This window comes from Staurois parvus, unplaced genomic scaffold (assembly GCF_062004578.1).
Source record: "Staurois parvus isolate SC_StPar_1 unplaced genomic scaffold, SC_StPar_1.0 ptg000091l, whole genome shotgun sequence".
NCBI classification, from domain to species: Eukaryota; Metazoa; Chordata; class Amphibia; order Anura; family Ranidae; genus Staurois; species Staurois parvus.
Genome location: NW_028317887.1, coordinates 3173910 through 3194146, shown reverse-complemented (window position 1 = coordinate 3194146; position 20237 = coordinate 3173910). Strand labels below are relative to the sequence as shown.

The 20237-nt window shown below is 42.1% G+C and overlaps 1 protein-coding gene across 6 annotated transcripts in view; it reads right to left on the bottom strand.

Moving 5' to 3' along the window:
- Window positions 1–20237, bottom strand: part of ARHGAP24 (Rho GTPase activating protein 24) — a 1010562-nt gene that overhangs the window by 99966 nt on the left and 890359 nt on the right. For 5 of the 6 annotated variants that reach the window (XM_089670543.1, XM_089670544.1, XM_089670542.1 and 2 more), the window contains one exon: window positions 3467–3589. In XM_089670543.1, the coding sequence (XP_089526669.1) occupies window positions 3467–3589 (123 nt within the window). Of the gene's footprint in view, window positions 1–3466; window positions 3590–14060; window positions 14080–20237 lie in introns of those variants that run through there. The other variant, XM_089670548.1, reaches the window with a different exon arrangement.

The following is a 20237-nucleotide window of genomic DNA, read 5'->3' as shown; positions in this document are numbered from 1 at the left end:
GTGTCAGTGGGAGGAAAAGTGCCCCCTCATTGGTGTCAGTGGGAGGAAAAGTGCCCCCTCATTGGGGGCAGTGGGAGGAATAGAGTCCCATCATTGGTGTCCGTGGGAAGAAAAGTGCCCCATCATTGGTGTCAGTGGGAGTAATAGTGCCCCATCATTGGTGTCAGGGGGAGGAATAGTGCCCCATCATTGGTGTCAGTGGAAGGAATAGTGTCCCATCATTAGTGTCAATGGGAGGAATAGTGCCCCATCATTGGTGTCAGGGGGAGGAATAGTGCCTCATCATTGGTATCAGTGGGAGGAATAGTGCCCCATCATTGGTATCAGTGGGAGGAATAGTGCCCCATCATTGGTATCAGTGGAAGGAATAGTGCCCTATCATTGGCATTAGTGGCGGGAATAGTGCCCCATCATTGGTGTCAGTGGGAGGAATAGTGCCCCATCATTGGTGTCAGTGGGAGGAATAGTGCCCTATCATTAGTGTCAGTGGGAGGAATAGTGCCTCATCATTGGTGTCAGGGGGAGGAATAGTGCCCCATCATTGGTGTCAGGGGGAGGAATAGTGCCTCATCATTGGTGTCAGGGGGAGGAATAGTGCCCCATCATTGGTGTCAGGGGGAGGAATAGTGCCCCATCATTGGTGTCAGGGGGAGGAATAGTGCCCTATCATTGGTGTCAGTGGGAGGAATGGTGCCCTATCATAAATGTCAGAGGGTGGAATAGTGTCCCATCATTGGTGTCAATGGGAGGAATAGTTCCCCCCGTTATTGGTGTCAGTGGGAGGAAAAGTGCCCCCTCATTGGTGTCAGTGGGAGGAAAAGTGCCCCCTCATTGGGGGCAGTGGGAGGAATAGAGTCCCATCATTGGTGTCCGTGGGAAGAAAAGTGCCCCATCATTGGTGTCAGTGGGAGTAATAGTGCCCCATCATTGGTGTCAGGGGGAGGAATAGTGCCCCATCATTGGTGTCAGTGGAAGGAATAGTGTCCCATCATTAGTGTCAATGGGAGGAATAGTGCCCCATCATTGGTGTCAGGGGGAGGAATAGTGCCTCATCATTGGTGTCAGTGGGAGTAATAGTGCCCCATCATTGGTGTCAGGGGGAGGAATAGTGCCCCATCATTGGTGTCAGTGGAAGGAATAGTGTCCCATCATTGGTGTCAATGGGAGGAATAGTGCCCCATCATTGGTGTCAGGGGGAGGAATAGTGCCTCATCATTGGTGTCAGTGGGAGGAATGGTGCCCCAGCATTGGTGTCAGGGGAAGGAATAGTGCCTTATCATTGGTTTCAGTGGAAGGAATAGTGCCCCAGCATTGGTGTCAGTGGGAGGAATAGTGCCTCATCATTGGTGTCAGTGGTAGGAATGGTGCCCTATCATTAGTGTCAGTGGGAGGAATGGTGTCCCATCATTGGTGTCAGTGGGAGGAATAGTTCCCCCGTTATTGGTGTCAGTGCGAGGAAAAGTGCCCCCTGATTGGTGTCAGTGGGAGGAATAGTGTCCCATCATTGGTGTCAGTGGGAGGAATAGTTCCCCCATCATTGGTGTCAGTGGAAGGAATAGTTCCCCATCATTGGTGTCAGTGGGAGGTAAAGTGCCCCATCATTGGTGTCAGTGGGAGGAATAGAGTCCTATCATTGGTGTCCGTGGGAAGAAAAGTGCCCCATCATTGGTGTCAGTGGGAGGAATAATGTCCCATCATTGGTGTCAGTGGAAGGAATAGTTCCCCATCATTGGTGTCAGTGGGAGGTAAAGTGCCCCATCATTGGTGTCAGTGGGAGGAATAGTGTCCCATCATTGGTGTCCGTGGGAGGAAAAGTGCCTCCTCATTGGTTTCAGTGGGAGGAAAAGTGCCCCCTCATTGGTGTCAGTGACACCAAAGATGGGACACTAATACTCCCACACTAACACTAATGATGGGGCACTATTACTCCCACTAACACCAATGATGGGACACTTTACCTCCCACTGACACCAATGATGGGGCATAATTACTTCTTTTTTAGCAAATACATGTAGCAGAATACATTTTGGCCTAAATTTATGACGAAAGTTGATTTTTAAAATTTTTTCATTGGACATGTTTAATAGCAAAAAGTCAAAAATATTGTTTCTTTTTCAAAATTGGCAGTTTATATTTGTTTATAACGTTTTTTTTTTCAAAGTTGTCGATCTTTTTTTGTTTATAGCGCAAAAAATAAAACGCAAAAGCGATCATATACCACCGAAAGAAAGCTCTATTTCTGGGGAAAAAAGGACATCAATTTCATTTATATACAGCGTTGCATGACTGTGCGATTGTCAGTTAAAGTAATGCAGCACCGTCTCGCAAAAAATAACCTGGTCAGGAAGGGGGGTAAATCCTCCGAAGGGCGAGTGCACAAAATGCCTGGAATGTCCCTGAATTCATTGGGCCGGACACACAATTGCCACTTGGTATAGCATTCAGCCCCATTGAGCTGCAACCTGCCATAGACTGACGGATTGCAGACTGGATGCTGTACCTGTCCATTCCAGGCATGCTAAAATGCCAGCCTAACAACAAGAAAAATGAAAAGGAAAAGAAACGCAAAATGCGACAAAAAAACACACCGCAAAATGCAGTGCAGAAACATCTCAAACGCAACCTGCATACGTGTGAACCTAGACTTACTCTTGCTAACTCTTTGCAGCCTGACTGGTTGTTTGAAGCTGAACAATCACAAATGTCATGCCTATGTATTAAGCAAGGGGGGTGCTGGGGTGGGCTAGGCCCCCCCAGATTTTAGTTGTGCACCCCCCAAAGCCAACCTTAACCTGCCTCTATATTGCCATTATACTACTCTAATCTGCTACAATACTGCCCTGTGCATTGTGTGGGAGAAGGAGCTGTGCCCCTGTCTTTTGCCCTGCCAGCAGTGACCCCTGTCCTCTCCCCTGTTGACCTCTGATCCTCTGCCCCCCTGACATTTTTTACTGCCCCCCCACATCGGGCAGGCTACATATGGCCCAGGTATTAAGCCTCCTCACATTTGTTTATATATTACTGCCTAGTTTCACATGTCCCCCACCTATTCTTCCTCGTTTGCACTTCAAAAGGGTTGCATGCTTAAAAACTGACATTTCTTCTACAGCTTACTTGTAATCTGCCTGACAAAAGGGGCTTGTGTCTTGAAGGCTTGTTATGATTTCTACCGCAATTAGTCATTAAAGGTGTTCCCTTCAGTTTCATTTGTAATTTTGACTGCAAGTAATAGCCATTCCCTCCCAAGACAGAAAAATGATGTATTGTGTAACCTACTGGTATTCTATCTTTTAGAAAAACTGGCTCATCTTCAAAGCCATATTTGTATTTGCACCAGAACTAGTAAAAGTTTATTATCCTTTTATAAATGAAAATTTACACAGAACAGGAAAGATACGCTGCATAATTATCTGTTCCAAAAACTGTCATTAAACTAATTCTTTCCATAGTGGTGTCTTAATCTTACCTCCACCAAATGGTGCCCATATGACTCTGCGAATAGACTTCACCCAGTCTTCCATGTCATTCTGCGTACTGGCCATAAGAAGGTATGTTTCATGATTTGCAGTCATTCGCTCCCGATCTCCCCCTACAAATTACAAAAACAAGTTGTAAACATCTTTGAAGTTACAAGATACTTCTGATTTGGTACAGATGGAGCAGTTGCCGCCATTTAAAGCTACACTGTTGAAGTGGTTGCAAAGGCAGAAGGTTTTTTACCTTCATGCATAGAATGGGTGCGGCTCTCTCCTCAGCCCCCCTTATACTTACCTGAGCCACATCTCAATCCACATATTCCATCTCAATGGACAATGTCCATTCACAGGAGCTCAGCTTGAGAATGAGCCTAGTTGAGTGTCCCCATAACAAGAGGCTTGCTATTGGGGGCACTCAGCAGGACCCACTGGCTCCTGCTGCTGTCAATCACAGCCAGTGAGTAAATGAAGACCGAGCAGTGCTTTGTGTATGAATTGACAATGTCCATTCACAGGAGCACAGCTCGGGAGTGAGCCTGCTCAAGTGTCCCCATAACAAGAGACTTGCTATTGGGGGCGCTCAGCAGGACCCACTGGCTCCTGCTGCTGTCAATCACAGCCAGTGAGCCAATGAGAAGAGAGCAGGAGCGGGCTGAGCAGTGCTTTGAGTATGAATGGACAATATCTATTCACAGGAGCACAGCTCGGGAGTGAGCCTGCTCGAGTGCCCCCATAACAAGAGGCTTGCTATTTGAGGCACTCAGCAGGACCCACTGGCTCCTGCTGCTGTTAATCACAGCCAGTGAGCCAATGAAGACCGAGCAGCGCTTTGTGTATGAATGAACAATGTCCTTTTACAGAAGCGCAGCTTGAGAGTGAGCCTGGTCGAGTGTCCCCATAACAAGAGGCTTGCTATTGGGGGCACTCAGCAGGACCCACTGGCTCCTGCTGCTGTCAATCACAGCCAGTGAGCCAATGAGGAGCAAGCAGGGGCGGGGCCAAGCAGCGCTTTGTGTATGAATAGACAATGTCCATTCACAGGAGCACAGCTCGGGAGTGAGCCTGCTCGAGTGTCCCCATAACAAGAGGCTTGCTATTTGGGACACTCAACAGGGGGAGGAGCCAGGATCACTGGGAGGAAACCCAAAAAGAAGAAGATTGGGCTGCTCTGAGCAAAACCATTGCACAAAGCAGGTAAGTATAACATGTTTGGTTTTTTTTTTTTTTTTTTTTTTAAAAACCTTTAGAATCACTTTAGAATTGCACTCCATGCAGATGTATTTAGAATAAATACATAAATTAATAAATAGACATTACATAAAACTAACATACACACCCGATTGTATTCTACTATCAGTCTCCTGTAATTCCTGCACAGCAGTACTTATCCTGGTAAATGGAAGGACTGCACTCTGAATCAATCAAAGGGGCATCGCTAGGCCTTAAAAGACCTGGGGCATCTTTGGACACAACCCTTGGGGTGAAATGGTAGTGCGCTAAGTCTAGGTTCACACCTATGCGTTTTCTGCTGAAACGCAGTCCATTTAACACGATTTCCTATGGGACAGGTTCACATTTCCGCATTTTCACCCGTGTGTTTTTTGGAAAGGGTCAGGGACTTTTTTAAATGCAAAACATTGCGTTTTTGGTTCTATAGACTTCAATGAAGACGCTGTAGAATTAATTTAATTTCAGGTACTTATATAACGCCGTCAATTTACGCAGCGCTTTACATATATATTGTACATTCACATCAGTCCCTAACCCTCAAGGGGCATACAATCTAAGATAGAAAAGCACGTAGTGCATTTTTGATGCGTTCTGCGTTTTAATCTGCCCAGCAACAAGTAAAAACCAAAAGAAGCAAAATGCATCAAAAACACGTAAAAAAATGCACTGCAAAAACGCACTGCAGAAACGGATCGAATGCAAACTGCATAGGTGTGAACCTAGCCTAAGGTTGACCCTTTTTTTTATGCGTTTTTGATGCATTTTGCTTTTTTTGGTTTTTACTTGTTGCTGGGCAAGGCAACTAGTGGCAACTAATGGGCAGGGTCAGAACGCGGTTTAACTTGGTTCCGCCACACCAAGAGCATCGTTAGAGTATTCTACAGCACAACTATAGCGCCCCTTAGCTCCATAATGAGACCCAACAAAATGACCCTTTTATCTCTTGCCGCAATCAAAATCGTCCTGCACCATAACAGTTGCACCAACAACATTGTGATATCTCCTAACAATACAGTAGTATATCCCAAATATATAGAGCCACTAAGAGCATCTCCTGTCACCGATATGTCACCCAGAGCTTACAAGCGATCGGTTGTGCGTCACCTCCTGAATGCGGCCTAACCTTGTATCTCCTTATGTTGGAGGAAGACGCAACCTCCATCGCTGGGGCTCTGGTTACGTAAAGTATTATTATTATACAGGATTTATATAGCGCCAACAGTTTGCTCAGCACTTTACAATATAACGGGAGACAATACAGCAACAACACAGTTCAATACAAGAGGGATAGGAGGGCCCTGCTCCTTGGAGCTTACAATCTAAGAGGAAATGAACCATATGGAAGACTTGATGCTTATGCATCAACATAAATGTGATGTATATTCTAAAACTTGGACTCTTTGGAACTTGTTTGTCTACTCGGAGGAGGGGAAGTCTCTCCTAAAGATGGGAAAGGAATAATTTGCTTCTACCTGGCATTCACATAGCTCCCCCCCCCCTTTTTTTTCTCTCCTGCTCTCTTTCTTCCCTTTCTCTCTGCTGTGTCTTATTTCTTACTCATGTTCTTCTCGGCTTTTTTTTCCCCTACCTTCTTTACCTTTTCTATATATGAATAACTACAACGGACAGCTGAGTTTTGGTCCCTTTGTGCGTACTGGGTCACATTTCTGATTCGGGAACATATTTTTCCTGTACTTTTACTATTCTACTATTTCTTCTGTATTTTTTTATGACTGTATTGATACATGTCACTTGCCAACTGCTGTTCCGTTGTCATAAATAAAGAATTTGACAAAAAAAATAAATCTCCTGGCATCATAAGAGTATCTACTGACACCGTAATACCGTAATATTTCCTGGCACATTAATAATATTTTCTGCGATCAAACAATCTCCCAACCAGGGGCGGACTGACCATTTGGAAACTCGGGCACTGCCCGAGGGCCCGGGGTCAGTAGGGGGCCCCATGAGATACCCTGGTACCTTTTTCATAGGCTTTTTTGAGTTTTGGCAAGGACACAGGGGCCCCATGATCCTCTATTGCCTGGGGGCCCCATGAGTTGTCAATCTGCCCCTGCTCCCAACACCACGATATTAAAAACAAACAAATAGCCAATAGTAGCATTATATTCTCCCATCTCACATTATACTATTAAATGCTCTCACACTATAACCCCATATACAACTCAGCTATTATATGTTATATTTTGTCCCCAATGCGCATAAAACATGAATACATGTAAACGACCAATATCGTTTTTAAAATGATCTTTTTAATATGTGTTTTTTTTATGTATTTCTCAAATAATAGCAATATAATTATAGATTATTGAAAGATTAAAATAAAAATTGGTTGTGTTCCATCAACACTATGGACCACCACATGCTTCGAGAAAAATAGGACCATTCCATGTGGAGCAGAACTAATTCATAGATCTTTGAGTGAAGCTTACTGGAGACAGGAAATGTTTATTCTAAACAGGGGGAGGTTTGGCTCATTGGGGCAGAATTTGTCTGCAGTGTAGGTACAACAATTTGCAATTTCTGTTTTTGCAGTGTTGAGGTATGTTTTATATATTTGTCTACAAACAAGCATGAAATGAGAACCACACCCATATGGAAGAAACATATATCTGAAATATATTTAAAAATATTCTTCCCAAATATATTGACGTATATTTGAAATGCTGAAATTGAATACCCATGCAATCTGAATCTAGTGTGGACCCAAAAAAGGGTCCTGCATGTTTTTGGTGCCGGTGCGGTGTGATTAGAGCCATACAAAATGCGTGGCTCCAATTGCACCGCACACAAATTGCATGTGATTTGTACAGGAAAAAGGTGTGGTTCCTGTGCGAATCACATGCGATATATCGCACCGCATAAATGTGAACCCAGGCTAACTGAGTTGAGATTCTGTAATACAACCGAGGAGTGCAAAATTTTCTACAGCTCTGCATAGAAACCAATCAGCTTCCAGGTTTTATTATCAGTGCTTAATTGAACAAGCTAAAGTTAGAAGCCGATTGGCTGTCATACACAGCTGCACCAGATTCTGTGTGAACCAGTTTTAGTAAATCTCCTCCTGTGTGTGTGTTACTGGAGAAGTGTGCATATGCCCTTAAGGACACAGGTATATATATTTCATGGTAAATATTATATAAAAATACATTTATTGGTATAAGACAGCTATTACAGAAAAGGCCGTGTAGAAGATCGAAGCAACACTAAGGGCTCATGTACACTGCAGCTGATAAACTCATGTTTAGGAGCTTTTCTGCATTTTTTTCAGCAGCCGCTGAACTCTCCCTACTGTTTTCCTATGTGTCCATGTACACTATGTCGTTTACAGGCGGTTGAGTTTACAGTTGTTTTTTTGAATGCACCAAACTTGCGTTCAGGAGTAGATTTTATCAGCGTTCCAAACGCCAAACGCTTCTAAACACGTGTAAATGCGGTTAACCACAGTTATAAGCATTTGTGTTTAGAAGTGTTTTTTAACTGTTCCATATCCAAATGCTGTCCAGAACCTTTTTCATCATCAGAAATGCATGCAAAGCGTTTTCCATGTATTCAAATGGACCTAGTACACCAGGGCAGTCAGTTGCAGGTTTTGCGTGAAGGAAAAAATGGTAGAACGTGCTGCATTATGCTCATGATGGGATCCATAGTGAATACAACCAGAAAAGACAGGTAATCTCAACACATACTGCTCTCTCTGCTTCTGCTCTCTATTTTTCTCAAAATGTCTGAAATAGTTAATTTTTTACTATTTTTCAGTGCATTTTGGGCATTTTGCAAGGTCTCCTGATGTTATCTTAAAAAAATGCTTCTAAACGCAAACGCACATAAACGCGATATGCAAACGCTAAACAGAAAGCTAAACAGAAAACCTACATTTTCCAGCAGTCAGTGTCTATCACGTCCCGTGTACATGGAGCCTAACTCCACATCCAGGGCATTCAAAGACTGAAAACAATAGGGTGAAAAAAACAAGGCGTATTTATTTTCTATTTCCTCTGCCTATAAAGCATGCACAACCTTCTAACTGCTTATCCAGCTGAGCTCTTGTCTTACATCATCAACTGAAATCCACCCAAGCCCCGCTCTCCAGCGCCTGCACCCGACAACAATTGCTTTTAAAGGTTACACAAACAGAGCACCGTCCTTACAGCAAAAGGTGAAGGGAATGTTTGTAAGACAATTCATTGCAAGTGCTTTAAAACAAGATTGTTTGAGTTTACCTTCACAATGCAAATATTCCACAACTGCAGTATAAAGTGTATTTAAAAAAGATAAGCCTGCCTGTAATATTTATAACTCGACAAAACATAGCTAGAATGTTCGCCTGCAGAAGTGTTCTCCATCATTTTAATTTATCAGGTAGATGAATGCCAGAATTTTAACTACTATAATCAAACATCTTCTGCTAAATGCATCTGTAGGCAATGAATTTTCTTTACAGCTAAACACCAGGAAGATAATAAAACACCAATAAATGAAGGTATATGTCTATTAAAAATTAAAGGAGAAATAGGGCCAAAGCTCCTTTGGCTATACTTCCCGGTAGGCAGGACTGCTGTTAGAAACCACAGGGCCCCTTACAGCCAACCTGACAGGGCCCCCCCCCAAACCACAGGGCCCCATACAGCCATCCTAACAAGGTACCCCCATCCCCACAAAAAAGACAACACACAGTTTACTATGCTTAAGTTATGAATGAATACAGTGAGTGATCTGTACGGATCACTCATTGTGTTCATTCAGGAATGAAAGGGGCTGGTAAATTACTGGAACTGAAATAAGATGAATAACTCAAGTACTAACTATGGTGAAATGAAAATAAAAAATTACAATTAAAAGACCAAAAGTGCAGTTAGATCATAACATTGTATAATGTGAGGTCACACTGCGTGAGGTGAGCAGATATGTGGTGGATGATGTCTTTGTACGGGAATTGATGACAGATGCACATGTTTTTCATTATCCAAAGGATGGTTCACTGAATGAACACTTTATTGATTGAACTTGATTTTTTTAATTACTTTTGTTTGATTCATACTTAAAAATATTCTATTCTGTAATTTTTGTTATATATATATATATTTTTTTTTTTATTATTTCAATATTAATATTTTATCTATTTTTTCTTCTATTATATATATTTTTTTATTTTTTTCACTTTCTTTTTGGTTATATAATGGATTGTGCCATTGTTTCATGTAGTGCAGCATTTTTTCACTTCATATCAAAATTACTGGAACAGATCCCCTGTGTGTTTCTCTCTGCAGCAGCTGAAAGCCAGCCAGTAGAAAAACCCAGCTTTCAGCTGCTGCAGGGAGAGCCATACAGGGGATTGGTTCTAGTAATTGCCCCGTTCACCCTGCCCACATCTGATTCACCCAGCTGCCTGGGTCCTCCTGCAGGAATGGGCCCCATACAGGAGGACTGGTGGTACCCCCTTATCCAAGGCCCTGCCGGTAGGTCACAGGAATGCACTTCGTTCTGCACTCCTGTGACCCATATTCAGCCGACAGCAGGATAAGTCAGTCTGCTGACATCACTCAGCTAGTTCAGACTCTTCGGGGGCCCCGAATTTAATGTCGGGATCCACCCTGATTTCTGACCAGCAGCTGACCATCAGAAGGGAAAGCACTTGAGGTGTTCTGCAATGTACAGACAGGGAATTTGCAGACAAAAGGAGAGCGCACAGAGATGACCTTATCAGATTGCTTCTGCTCCATCACTGTCCAATCAGTCTGGTAGCAGGTAACTGTGCTGCTTAACTGTCGCAGAGAAAAGTCAGGTCGCCAGGCTGACTATGCTGTGTGATGATGATGATGGTGTGTAAATCTTGAAAGGACAGGACCACTAAACCTTTGGCAGGTAAGACAGTTCTCATATATGTATTTCATATGTGTATGAAACCATTTGCCTGAAGTTCAGCTTTAAAATGAAACATCTTATAGCAGATGTTTTTGCTTATGCAACCTTGCTGTCTTCCAGCACCTCCCACTGCATTCCACAAAATAATAAATAAGTCCTACAGCGTGGACCATAGCAGATGTGGAGAGCCAGGAATTCAAACAGAGATAACACCAATGACGTTCTTATGAGATAGAAGAAACTTCCAGGTAGTTTAACTTGACATGATCCTCAAAAAGAGAAATATCCATTCTGGGTGTGGTTTGTTAATAGCATTGCACAGTGACAAGGGTATACATCACTCTGATTGAGCTCCAGAGATCCTGTGTGGAGATGGGACAAAGTTCCAGAAGGACAACCATAATTGCAGCCCTCCACCGATCTGGACTTAATGGCAGAGTGGCTAGACAGAACCTCTCCTCTGTGCAAAACACATGATAGCCCACTTAGAGCTTGCAAAAAAGCACCTGAAGGACTCTCAGACTATGAGGAACAAGATTCTCTGGTCTGATGAAACCAAGATTGAACTGTTTGGCCTCAATTTTAAATGTTATGTCTGGAGGAAACCAGGCACCACACATCACCTGCCCAATACCATCCCAACAGTGAAGCATGTTGGTGGCAGCATCATGCCGCGGGGTGTTTTTCAGAAACTGGGACTGGGAGACTGGTCACAGTTGAGGGAAAACTGAATGGATCAAAAGACAGCGATATCCTCAATGAAAACAGAATTTAGGACCCCAGACTGGACACGATAACAATCCTAAGCATACAGCCAAGAAAACACGGGTAGCTTAGGGACAACTCTGTGAATGTCCTAGAGTGGCCCAGCCAGAGCCCTTTTGACCCTTACTGTGTTCCAGCACCTCCCACTGCATTCCTCAACTTGTGAAATAAATAAATTCTACAGAGAGAGGACCTCAGCAGATGGAAAACCAAGAAATCAGAGATAACACCAATGAAGTCCTTGTGAGTTAGAAGAAACTTTCAAGTGGTTATACTTGCCAGGGTCCTCAGAAAACAGTGATATCCATGTTGAGTGTGGTTCTTTAATAGCATTGCAGTGACATGAATATACATAAAATGAGGATGGGCATTAGTGCTAATTCTGTATTGTCCAATATTCAGACAATCCTACAATCCTTCTCCATGTAATCCCTAGCCTAGTAATTGGACATCACAGATCACATGACCATTCACTGGAGGTGTATGGAAAAGCCATCCTGCGCTCTAACCCAGGCAGCTTTTCTATGTAGCTCTGTGGATGTAACCAGCACCTCTCCATTTAACCAACTCATAGTGGCCCTAACTTACCACTGCTTATAGGGTTCATTAACCTACAACAAAGCCCCATTGTATGTGTATGTCCTCTGCAGGTACAAAGATTTTCAATAGGACTGAGGTCCATAGAGATCCTTTACACTTTACTCAGCCACACTGACAAAGCCCTCTTAGGTGTCTGCCTTAAACTGCATGACAAATCTGTACTAATAAGGCAGGTGAGTAATATTCCTAATCCACATTAATTGCCTTAGAGACATTAGTTCTTTCCCCAAAATATACAACCTAAGTTGATGAACAGCACTATTACTGTATGCAAACTTTGACTTTTTGCCAAAAGTTAACAGCTAAGGTTATTTTTTTTATTTCAGAAGAGGAGGTCCACATATATAGTACCTATTGTGTGTAGTCCTCTTATTCTAAACTATCGCTTTCCACCTGTCGCCTAGGAGGCCTAAGACTATTGTCCCTCCTCCCTGCTTGTGTCTCCTTAGCTAGTTGTGTGCTAAGGATACACCCATGTGTGTACTCTCCTTGAGCCAAGCTGTCTGCATCCACAGACACACAGTACCCTTGCTCCCTTCTCCATGCAGTTTAACTGGTGACAGCAGGAGCCTATCACTCCAATACCATCAGTGCCTGCTGAGGTTCCAGAAAGTTTGGGGAGTGGCGCTGATTGATCCTGCACTCAGTAGAGGATACAAGGGCATCAAATAAGTTTTTGGGTCAAGATGGGGGATAGTACAACTGCTAGGGTGTTTTTTTTTTATTTTAATGTTTTGAAGGCATTAAGGTAAAAAGTGTAGCCTTTATCACTACTTTAACCACTTCCCATCCGGCCCATGTACATAAATGGCCGGACGGGAGCAGTACAGGAGCAGGTGGCCGTTTATAAACGTCCTCCCGCATTCCCTGCCTGTGCATGCTCCCTGGAAGTGCGCGGCACCGCGATCCAATTGCTTTACGGGACCTCTGTGTGAAGTCCCGATCATGTGATCACTGATTGGCCAACCAGTGATCACATGAATAGTAGTAAGCAAGATGTCACTTCTGACATTGCTTACTACTTGTGAAATCTGTGAATGATCACAGAGGTCACATGGTACAAGGCTATTCACAACGGCCTTGTACCATGTGACAAGCTGTGACCAATCAGAGCTCGCACAGTATTTCTCAATGGCTGCAGGAATGCAGCCAGAGAGAAGGAGAATTTATTGCTTTTACAGCCTTTATGTAAGAAAAAAAAATCTTCATCACCCCCACAAGTAGTACAGTGTCACTATACTATGACACTGTACTGCTAGGGTGACAGTATGTTAAAAAATAACAAAAAAAACATAAATAATAATCTAAAAAAAATAAAATAAAAATGTAAAAAAAAGTTTTGAAAAATTATAATTTTTGGTTGTAAACTAATTTGGGTCATTTTTTTTTCTTTACTAAAAAGATAGCTGAATACATTTTGGCCAATATTTATGAAGAAAGATTATTTATTTGCAAAATTTTATAAGAAAAACACTTTTTTTTTCAAAATGTTTGGACTTTTTCATTTATATGGCAAAAAAATAAAAATCCCAGTGGTGAATAAATACCACTAAATTTTTATCTGTCTAAAAAAAAATGCTAAAAAATGCATATGGGTACAGTATTGCATGACCGCGCAATTGTCATTCAAAGTGTGATAGCACTGAAAGCTGAAATTGACCTGGACAGGAGGGAGTGAAAGTGTCCGGACTTGAAGTGGTTAAGTAAGCATCTAAGAGGCTTCTTGAGTAGGACACTGTGATAATATCATGACAAATGCAGTAACCAAAATCAACCAATCAGACAGCTTCATCAGACCCACTGAAGAATAATTACTAATTGATCCCATCTGACAGGTGCACCACTACTCTTTAATTTCGTACTAAAGAAGCCAAGAAATATTGCAGCTTGCAAATCTAACTTGTCAAACCCCTGTTTCCGTCTTGGGGTTTAATCATCCGTATTTCGGCTGATAAACACCCTCCAGTAACAGATTCTATAATAAACAAACCCTCCCTTTTTACACAACCATCCCAAATCTTCATTGTTCTTATTGGAAAAATATGTTTTCTTAAAAGAGTGAGGACTTATCTAGCACGGCATTCAGTATCATCTCAAGCTTACCAGTATGAGCATACTGTAATCCTATCCAAAGCCACGGGAGATCAGCAAATATCCTGTCATCAGATATAAAGAGCGTTATTCCAAAAACTGTCAGCCAGTAAGAGAATGATACCCCAGCACAGCTCTGCAGCTCGCTCATTCACAAGCTCATCGGTGCTGAGACTTCAAATTCTGCTGCAGCCACCCGCATGACATTCACAAACGGAACATTTTCTGGGCTCTTATTTCCATGACAGCCTTTAGAACAAGTGTTTCAGAAAAATCCAGCAAGATATTCACAATGTAAAGTTTTCTACAATAATGAAAACGTATTAATGTGTAAACATAAGATTTGTTTCTAGTCAATAGTATATTTTTTTGGTAAATCCATTTAACAGACAACAATGGGAACCTTTTTGCCTAGAAAGCCAACACAGCCAACTAACACTTTAATGACCAAAGCCAGATTTCTGTGGCCTAAAGTAAATCTACCACACAAAGGAGTATATATATATATATATATATATAATGCATAGTTGTTTCTTCAGTTAAACTGCCTTCGCTCTGTGCAAATGGGGTGAAATTGAACATTCTCAGGCTTGGTTCTCTACAATTTGAATGAGTGAGTGCAGAAAATACTGACACTAGATGGAGCAGAGCAGCATACTTATTTCCTATGATAGTCAGCTCCATCTAGTGGACATAATTTAGTATTGTCTGCATCACAAATTTGAATTGCGCTTGACTTTCCCCCAGTTGCACTGTTCTGTGTTCCAATATTGAACACCTATGTTAGTTTTTTTTTTAAATAAATACACCCCAAATTTTGCCGTGGTGCTCCAGTGATTAGTGATTAGATTGGGATGCACAGTGGCTAAATGGTTAGCACTTCCACCTGGCAGTACTAGGGGCATCGGTTCAAATCCCAACCACAGCACCACCTGCCTGGAGTTTGCATGTTCTCCCTGTACCTGCATGGGTTTTCTCCAGGTACTCCGGTTTCCTCCCACACTCCAAAGACATGCTGGTAGGTTAATTGGCTCCTGTCTAAATTGGCCCTAGTATGTGTATGTATGAATGTGAGTTAGGGACCTTAGATTGTATGCCCCTTGAGGGTTAGGGACTGATGTGAATGTACAGTATATATGTAAAGTGCTGTGTAAATTGACGGCACTATATAAGTACCTGAAATAAATAAATAATTAGAGGCCATGGTGGAAGGTGGATGTTCCTAAAGAAAGTCTTCCAGCATCAGCTTGCTTTGTAGCTCTCAGCATTCAGTGACATGACCTGTAAAGGTAATCAGTGCTGGACACTTTTTCTGACTGACCGTGTAATCCTAGATTGTAAGCTCCCAGAATCAGGGCCTTCCTAACCCTCTTGTATTGTTGCTGAATTGTCTCCCGTTATATTGTAAAGTGCTGAGCAAACTGTTGGTGCTATATAAATCCTGTATAATAATAATAATCACAGATCTGAAAGGAGTGCAGATATGTAGCTATATAATGCCCAACATATGACATTGACTGCTGATCCCGCACTGATTGATGTCTAAATCGTTAAGTATGTCCACTCAGGGCCACTAACCCAAGATATCATTTTAGTTTTCTATTGGTTGAAATAAATGGCCTTTTGTCAGCCTAACTATGTAACAGTATTGCACTAGGCAGCAAAAGCCCCCTTACCCCAAGTTCAGTCCTTCCTTGGTATTATAGATTGCTGAAGAAAAAGGCATTGTTCAGATGGGTGGTAGCACCCGTACTGCATGCAGACTTTGTTTTGGTGCCTATATCTGCCCTGGCTGCATGCAGGCAGTCTATGGAGGTGGATGAAGATGCAGTGGCTGCACAGACTCAGTTGCATGTCAAAATATGACAGTCATGCAGCTTTAGCTTTCATCAATGGAGACTGCTATTATGTCAATCACTCTATAACCACAGTCTTGCACAGTGGAGTTAACCCTCTCCTCTAAGCATAACCAAACATTTTGTCTGAACACTTTAAAGTGGTTGTAAACCTCAGACATGAAATATGAACAAAGCATATCCCTCTATAGTGTGTACTTGTCTATGTCCAGAACACTAAGTGGCACTTCCGTCTGCTGCTTCATTCCTCTATCAGAAGGAGTCAATTCTAAAAGGTTTTCCTGACATCAAAAGAAAAATGGTGACAAGGGAGGGAACTCCAGCAGATTGACATCATCAGCTCTGTTCCTGTAGGCTGTATGGAGGGGGTGTGCCCCTTCCTCCAATCAACCCTCAGAGCTCTCCTCACTAAGCTCTGCAGAGTGTAATTTTAGCTCTCCAGCTCTCCAGCCTCCGAAAAATCGGTCGTTCAAGTGGCCGACGTTACCACCAATGGTAAAAAAAATCGGCCGATTTTCATCCCGTCTACAGCCGGCAAAAAGTGTCCCTGCAGAGAGCTCTGCTATTTCTTTGACAGTTCCTTGACATTTACAGAGGTTGCAACATTGTATCTATTTGTATCCATTTAGGATACAGATGTTTTTATTCGGAAACAAATAGATACAATGTTGCAACCGCTGTAAATGTCAAGGAACTGTCAAAGAAATAGCGGAGCTCTCTGGAGAGACACTTTTTGCCGGACTGGAATTCCTTTTATTTTTCATCCTTCTTCTTCTCCTTCTTCATCATCATCCTCTTCTTCTTCATCATCATCATCCTCTTCTTCTTCTACTTCTTCTTCATCATCATCCTCTTCTTCTACTTCTTCATCATCATCCTCTTCTTCTTCATCATCATCATCATCATCATCCTCTTCTTCTTCATCATCATCCTCTTCTTCTTCTACTTCTTCTTCATCATCATCCTCTTCTTCTACTTCTTCATCATCATCCTCTTCTTCTTCTACTTCATCATCATCATCCTCTTCTTCTTTTTCTTCATCATCATCATCCTCTTCTTCTTTTTCTTCATCATCATCATCCTCTTCTTCTTCTTCTTCTTCATCATCATCCTCTTCTTCTTCTACTACTTCATCATCATCCTCTTCTTCTTCTTCTTCTACTACTTCTTCATCATCATCATCCTCTTCTTCTACTTCTTCATCATCATCCTCTTCTTCTACTTCTTCTTCATCATCATCCTCTTCTTCATCATCATCCTCTTCTTCATCATCATCCTCTTCTTCTTCTACTTCTTCATCATCATCATCCTCTTCTTCTTCTTCATCATCATCCTCTTCTTCTTCATCCTCTTCTTCTTCTTCTACTACTTCTTCATCATCATCCTCTTCTTCTTCTTCTACTACTTCATCATCATCATCATGCTCTTCTTCTTCTACTACTTCTTCATCATCCTCTTCTTCTACTTCTTCATCATCATCCTCTTCTTCTTCTACTACTTCTTCATCATCATCATCATCATCCTCTTCTTCTTCTACTTCTTCATCATCATCCTCTTCTTCTTCTTCTTCATCATCATCATCATCATCCTCTTCTTCTTCTTCTTCTTCATCATCATCCTCTTCTCCTTCTTCTTCTTCATCATCATCATCATCATCCTCTTCTTCTTCTTCTTCTTCATCATCATCCTCTTCTCCTTCTTCATCATCATCCTCTTCTTCATCATCATCATCCTCTTCTTCTTCGTCATCATCATCCTCTTCTTCTTCTTCTACTTCTTCATCATCATCATCTTCTTCTACTTCTTCATCATCATCCTCTTCTTCTTCATCATCATCCTCTTCTTCTTTTTCTTCATCATCATCCTCTTATTCTTTTTCTTCATCATCATCATCCTCTTCTTCTTCATCATCCTCTTCTTCTTCCTCTTCTTCTTTTTCTTCTTTTTGTCTTCCTCCTGCAGGTCACTGCTCATGCGCAGATTTTTTATCGGTAAAAAATCAGCCGATTAGCCCATTATTGCCGCGAAAATCGGCCGATCGGCCGATTTTTTTCCAACTTTCCCGATTAAAAAAAACGGCCAAAATACCGAAAAACAGCCGAACAAATAGCCCACTAACGATCCGAAAATCGGCCGATTTTATTTTCGGCCGAAAAATCGGCCGATTTTCGACCCATCTATGGCCTGCATAAGACAAGCTTTTTTAAAGTCAGCACTTTGAATAAATGTAGAGAGGAGAAAGATGCATATAAGCAGGTACAACTTATGTAGAACGATTTGTTTCTTCCCTGTGTATCACCTCAAGTGAGATAAGTCACTTCACTGGGTTTATAACCACTTTAAAGAAAATATTCTGATTTTTAAACTCCTAAATGTGAAATAATGGCAATACTGCCATATTGTTAAAAAAAAAGCCAGCGAAGAAGTGGACATGTTTTTCTAAAGTGCTGTGTGTACGCCAACCTGTTTAAATGGCACATCAGAAAACACACTTGGGCAGCCATTGTGCCAGTGAATGGCTGAGATCTGAGCTGTCAATGAACAGTTCAGATCATAGTCACAATATACAGAGCCAATCAGAGTGGCTCTATATCTTGTGAGCACTGTGAATCAATCACACCTATCAGAAATATTTGTTCACAAATATTCAGCTCATTCACAATAGAAGAGGCTTCACGTTCTCTGTTGTGAGGCTGAATGGTTGTAAGCACAGCAAGGAGGACTGGCAGTTTAAGGAGGAAGAGAGGGGTATTAAAGTGCTACCAGATACCATTAATGATTGGATTGCTTTTTTTTTGGGGTGGGTTACGGTATCACTAACTACCAATGACTGCAGGAACTCCTTGGCTACAAGTGTTCCAGGCTACAAGTGAGATGTGATTGAGACAACCTCTTCCAAGTGATCCTGGGCATGGTATGCTTAAAGGATAGGTTCATAGTTACATAGTTAGTCTGGCTGAAAAAAAGACAAAATCCATCCTGTTCAGTTAATACACCAGAATAAAGACATATAGTTACATATAGCTGAAAAAAGACAGTTCAACCATAAAGAAAAGAAAACAGTTATAATCCTATGCCCACAGTTGATCCAGAGGAAGGCAAAAAAAACCAGCAAAACATGATCCAATTTGCTCCTGCTGGGAAAAAAATTCCTTCCTGATCCCCCAAGAGGCAATCGGATATTCCCTGGATCAACTTTACCTATAAATGTTAGTATCCAGTTATATTCTGTGTATCTAAGAAAGAATCCTGGCCTTTTTTGAAGGAATCTACTGTGCTGGCCAGAACAACTCTTGAGGGAGTCTATTCCACATTTTCACAGCTCTCACTGTGAAGAAACCTTTCCATGTTTGGAGATTACATTTCTTTTCCTCCAGACGTAAAGAGTGCCCCTTGTCCTCTGTGATGACCTCAGGGTGAATAACTCTACACCGAGTTCATTATGGTGTCCGTTTATGACACAGAGAATAGCTGCGATTCAACGGATCTCAGCTATTCTCTGGTCATTCACAGTTTATGACACTCAGGAGATCATGTCAGCCCTTCACTGGAGATCTCTATTCTCCCTTCAGATTCTCCAGCCCAGAGCTGGAGAATCGGAGGGACCAAAAACTAAGCAGAGATAATTTACCTCTGTTTAGTAAACTGATCTTTTACTATAATCTCACAAGATTATAGTAAAATGAGCCGTTTTCCAGCGTTTGGAGACCGTTCTCCCTTCGTTCGGAGAACTGCTTCATAAACTGCATTCACAGGAGAACTGTGTTCTCCGAGAATGCCGGAGACCTGAGCAGCGATCTATTACCGCTGGTTCATAAACGGACACCTATATGAACCACTGATGTATTTATACATGTTGATCATATCCTCCCTTAATCTCCTCTTCTCAAGAGGGAATAAATTCAGGTGTCCGTTTATGACACAGAGAATAGCTGCGATTCAACGGATCTCAGCTATTCTCTGGTCATTCACAGTTTATAACACTTAGGAGATCATGTCAGCCCTTCTCTGGAGATCTGTGTTCTCCCCCCAGATTCTCCAGCCCAGAGCTGGAGAATCAGAGGGACCGAAAACTAAGCAGAGATAGTTTACCTCTGTTTAGTAAACTGATCTTTTACTGTAATCTCGAGAGATTATAGTAAAATGAGCCGTTTTTCAGAGTTTGTAGACCGTTCTCCAGCGTTTGGAGACCGTTCTCCCTTCGTCGGAGAACTGCTTCATAAACTGCATTCACAGGAGAACTGTGTTCTCCGAGAATGCCGGAGAACTGAGCAGCGATCTATTACCGCTGGTTCATAAACGGACACCTATGTTCCTCTAATCTTTCCTCATA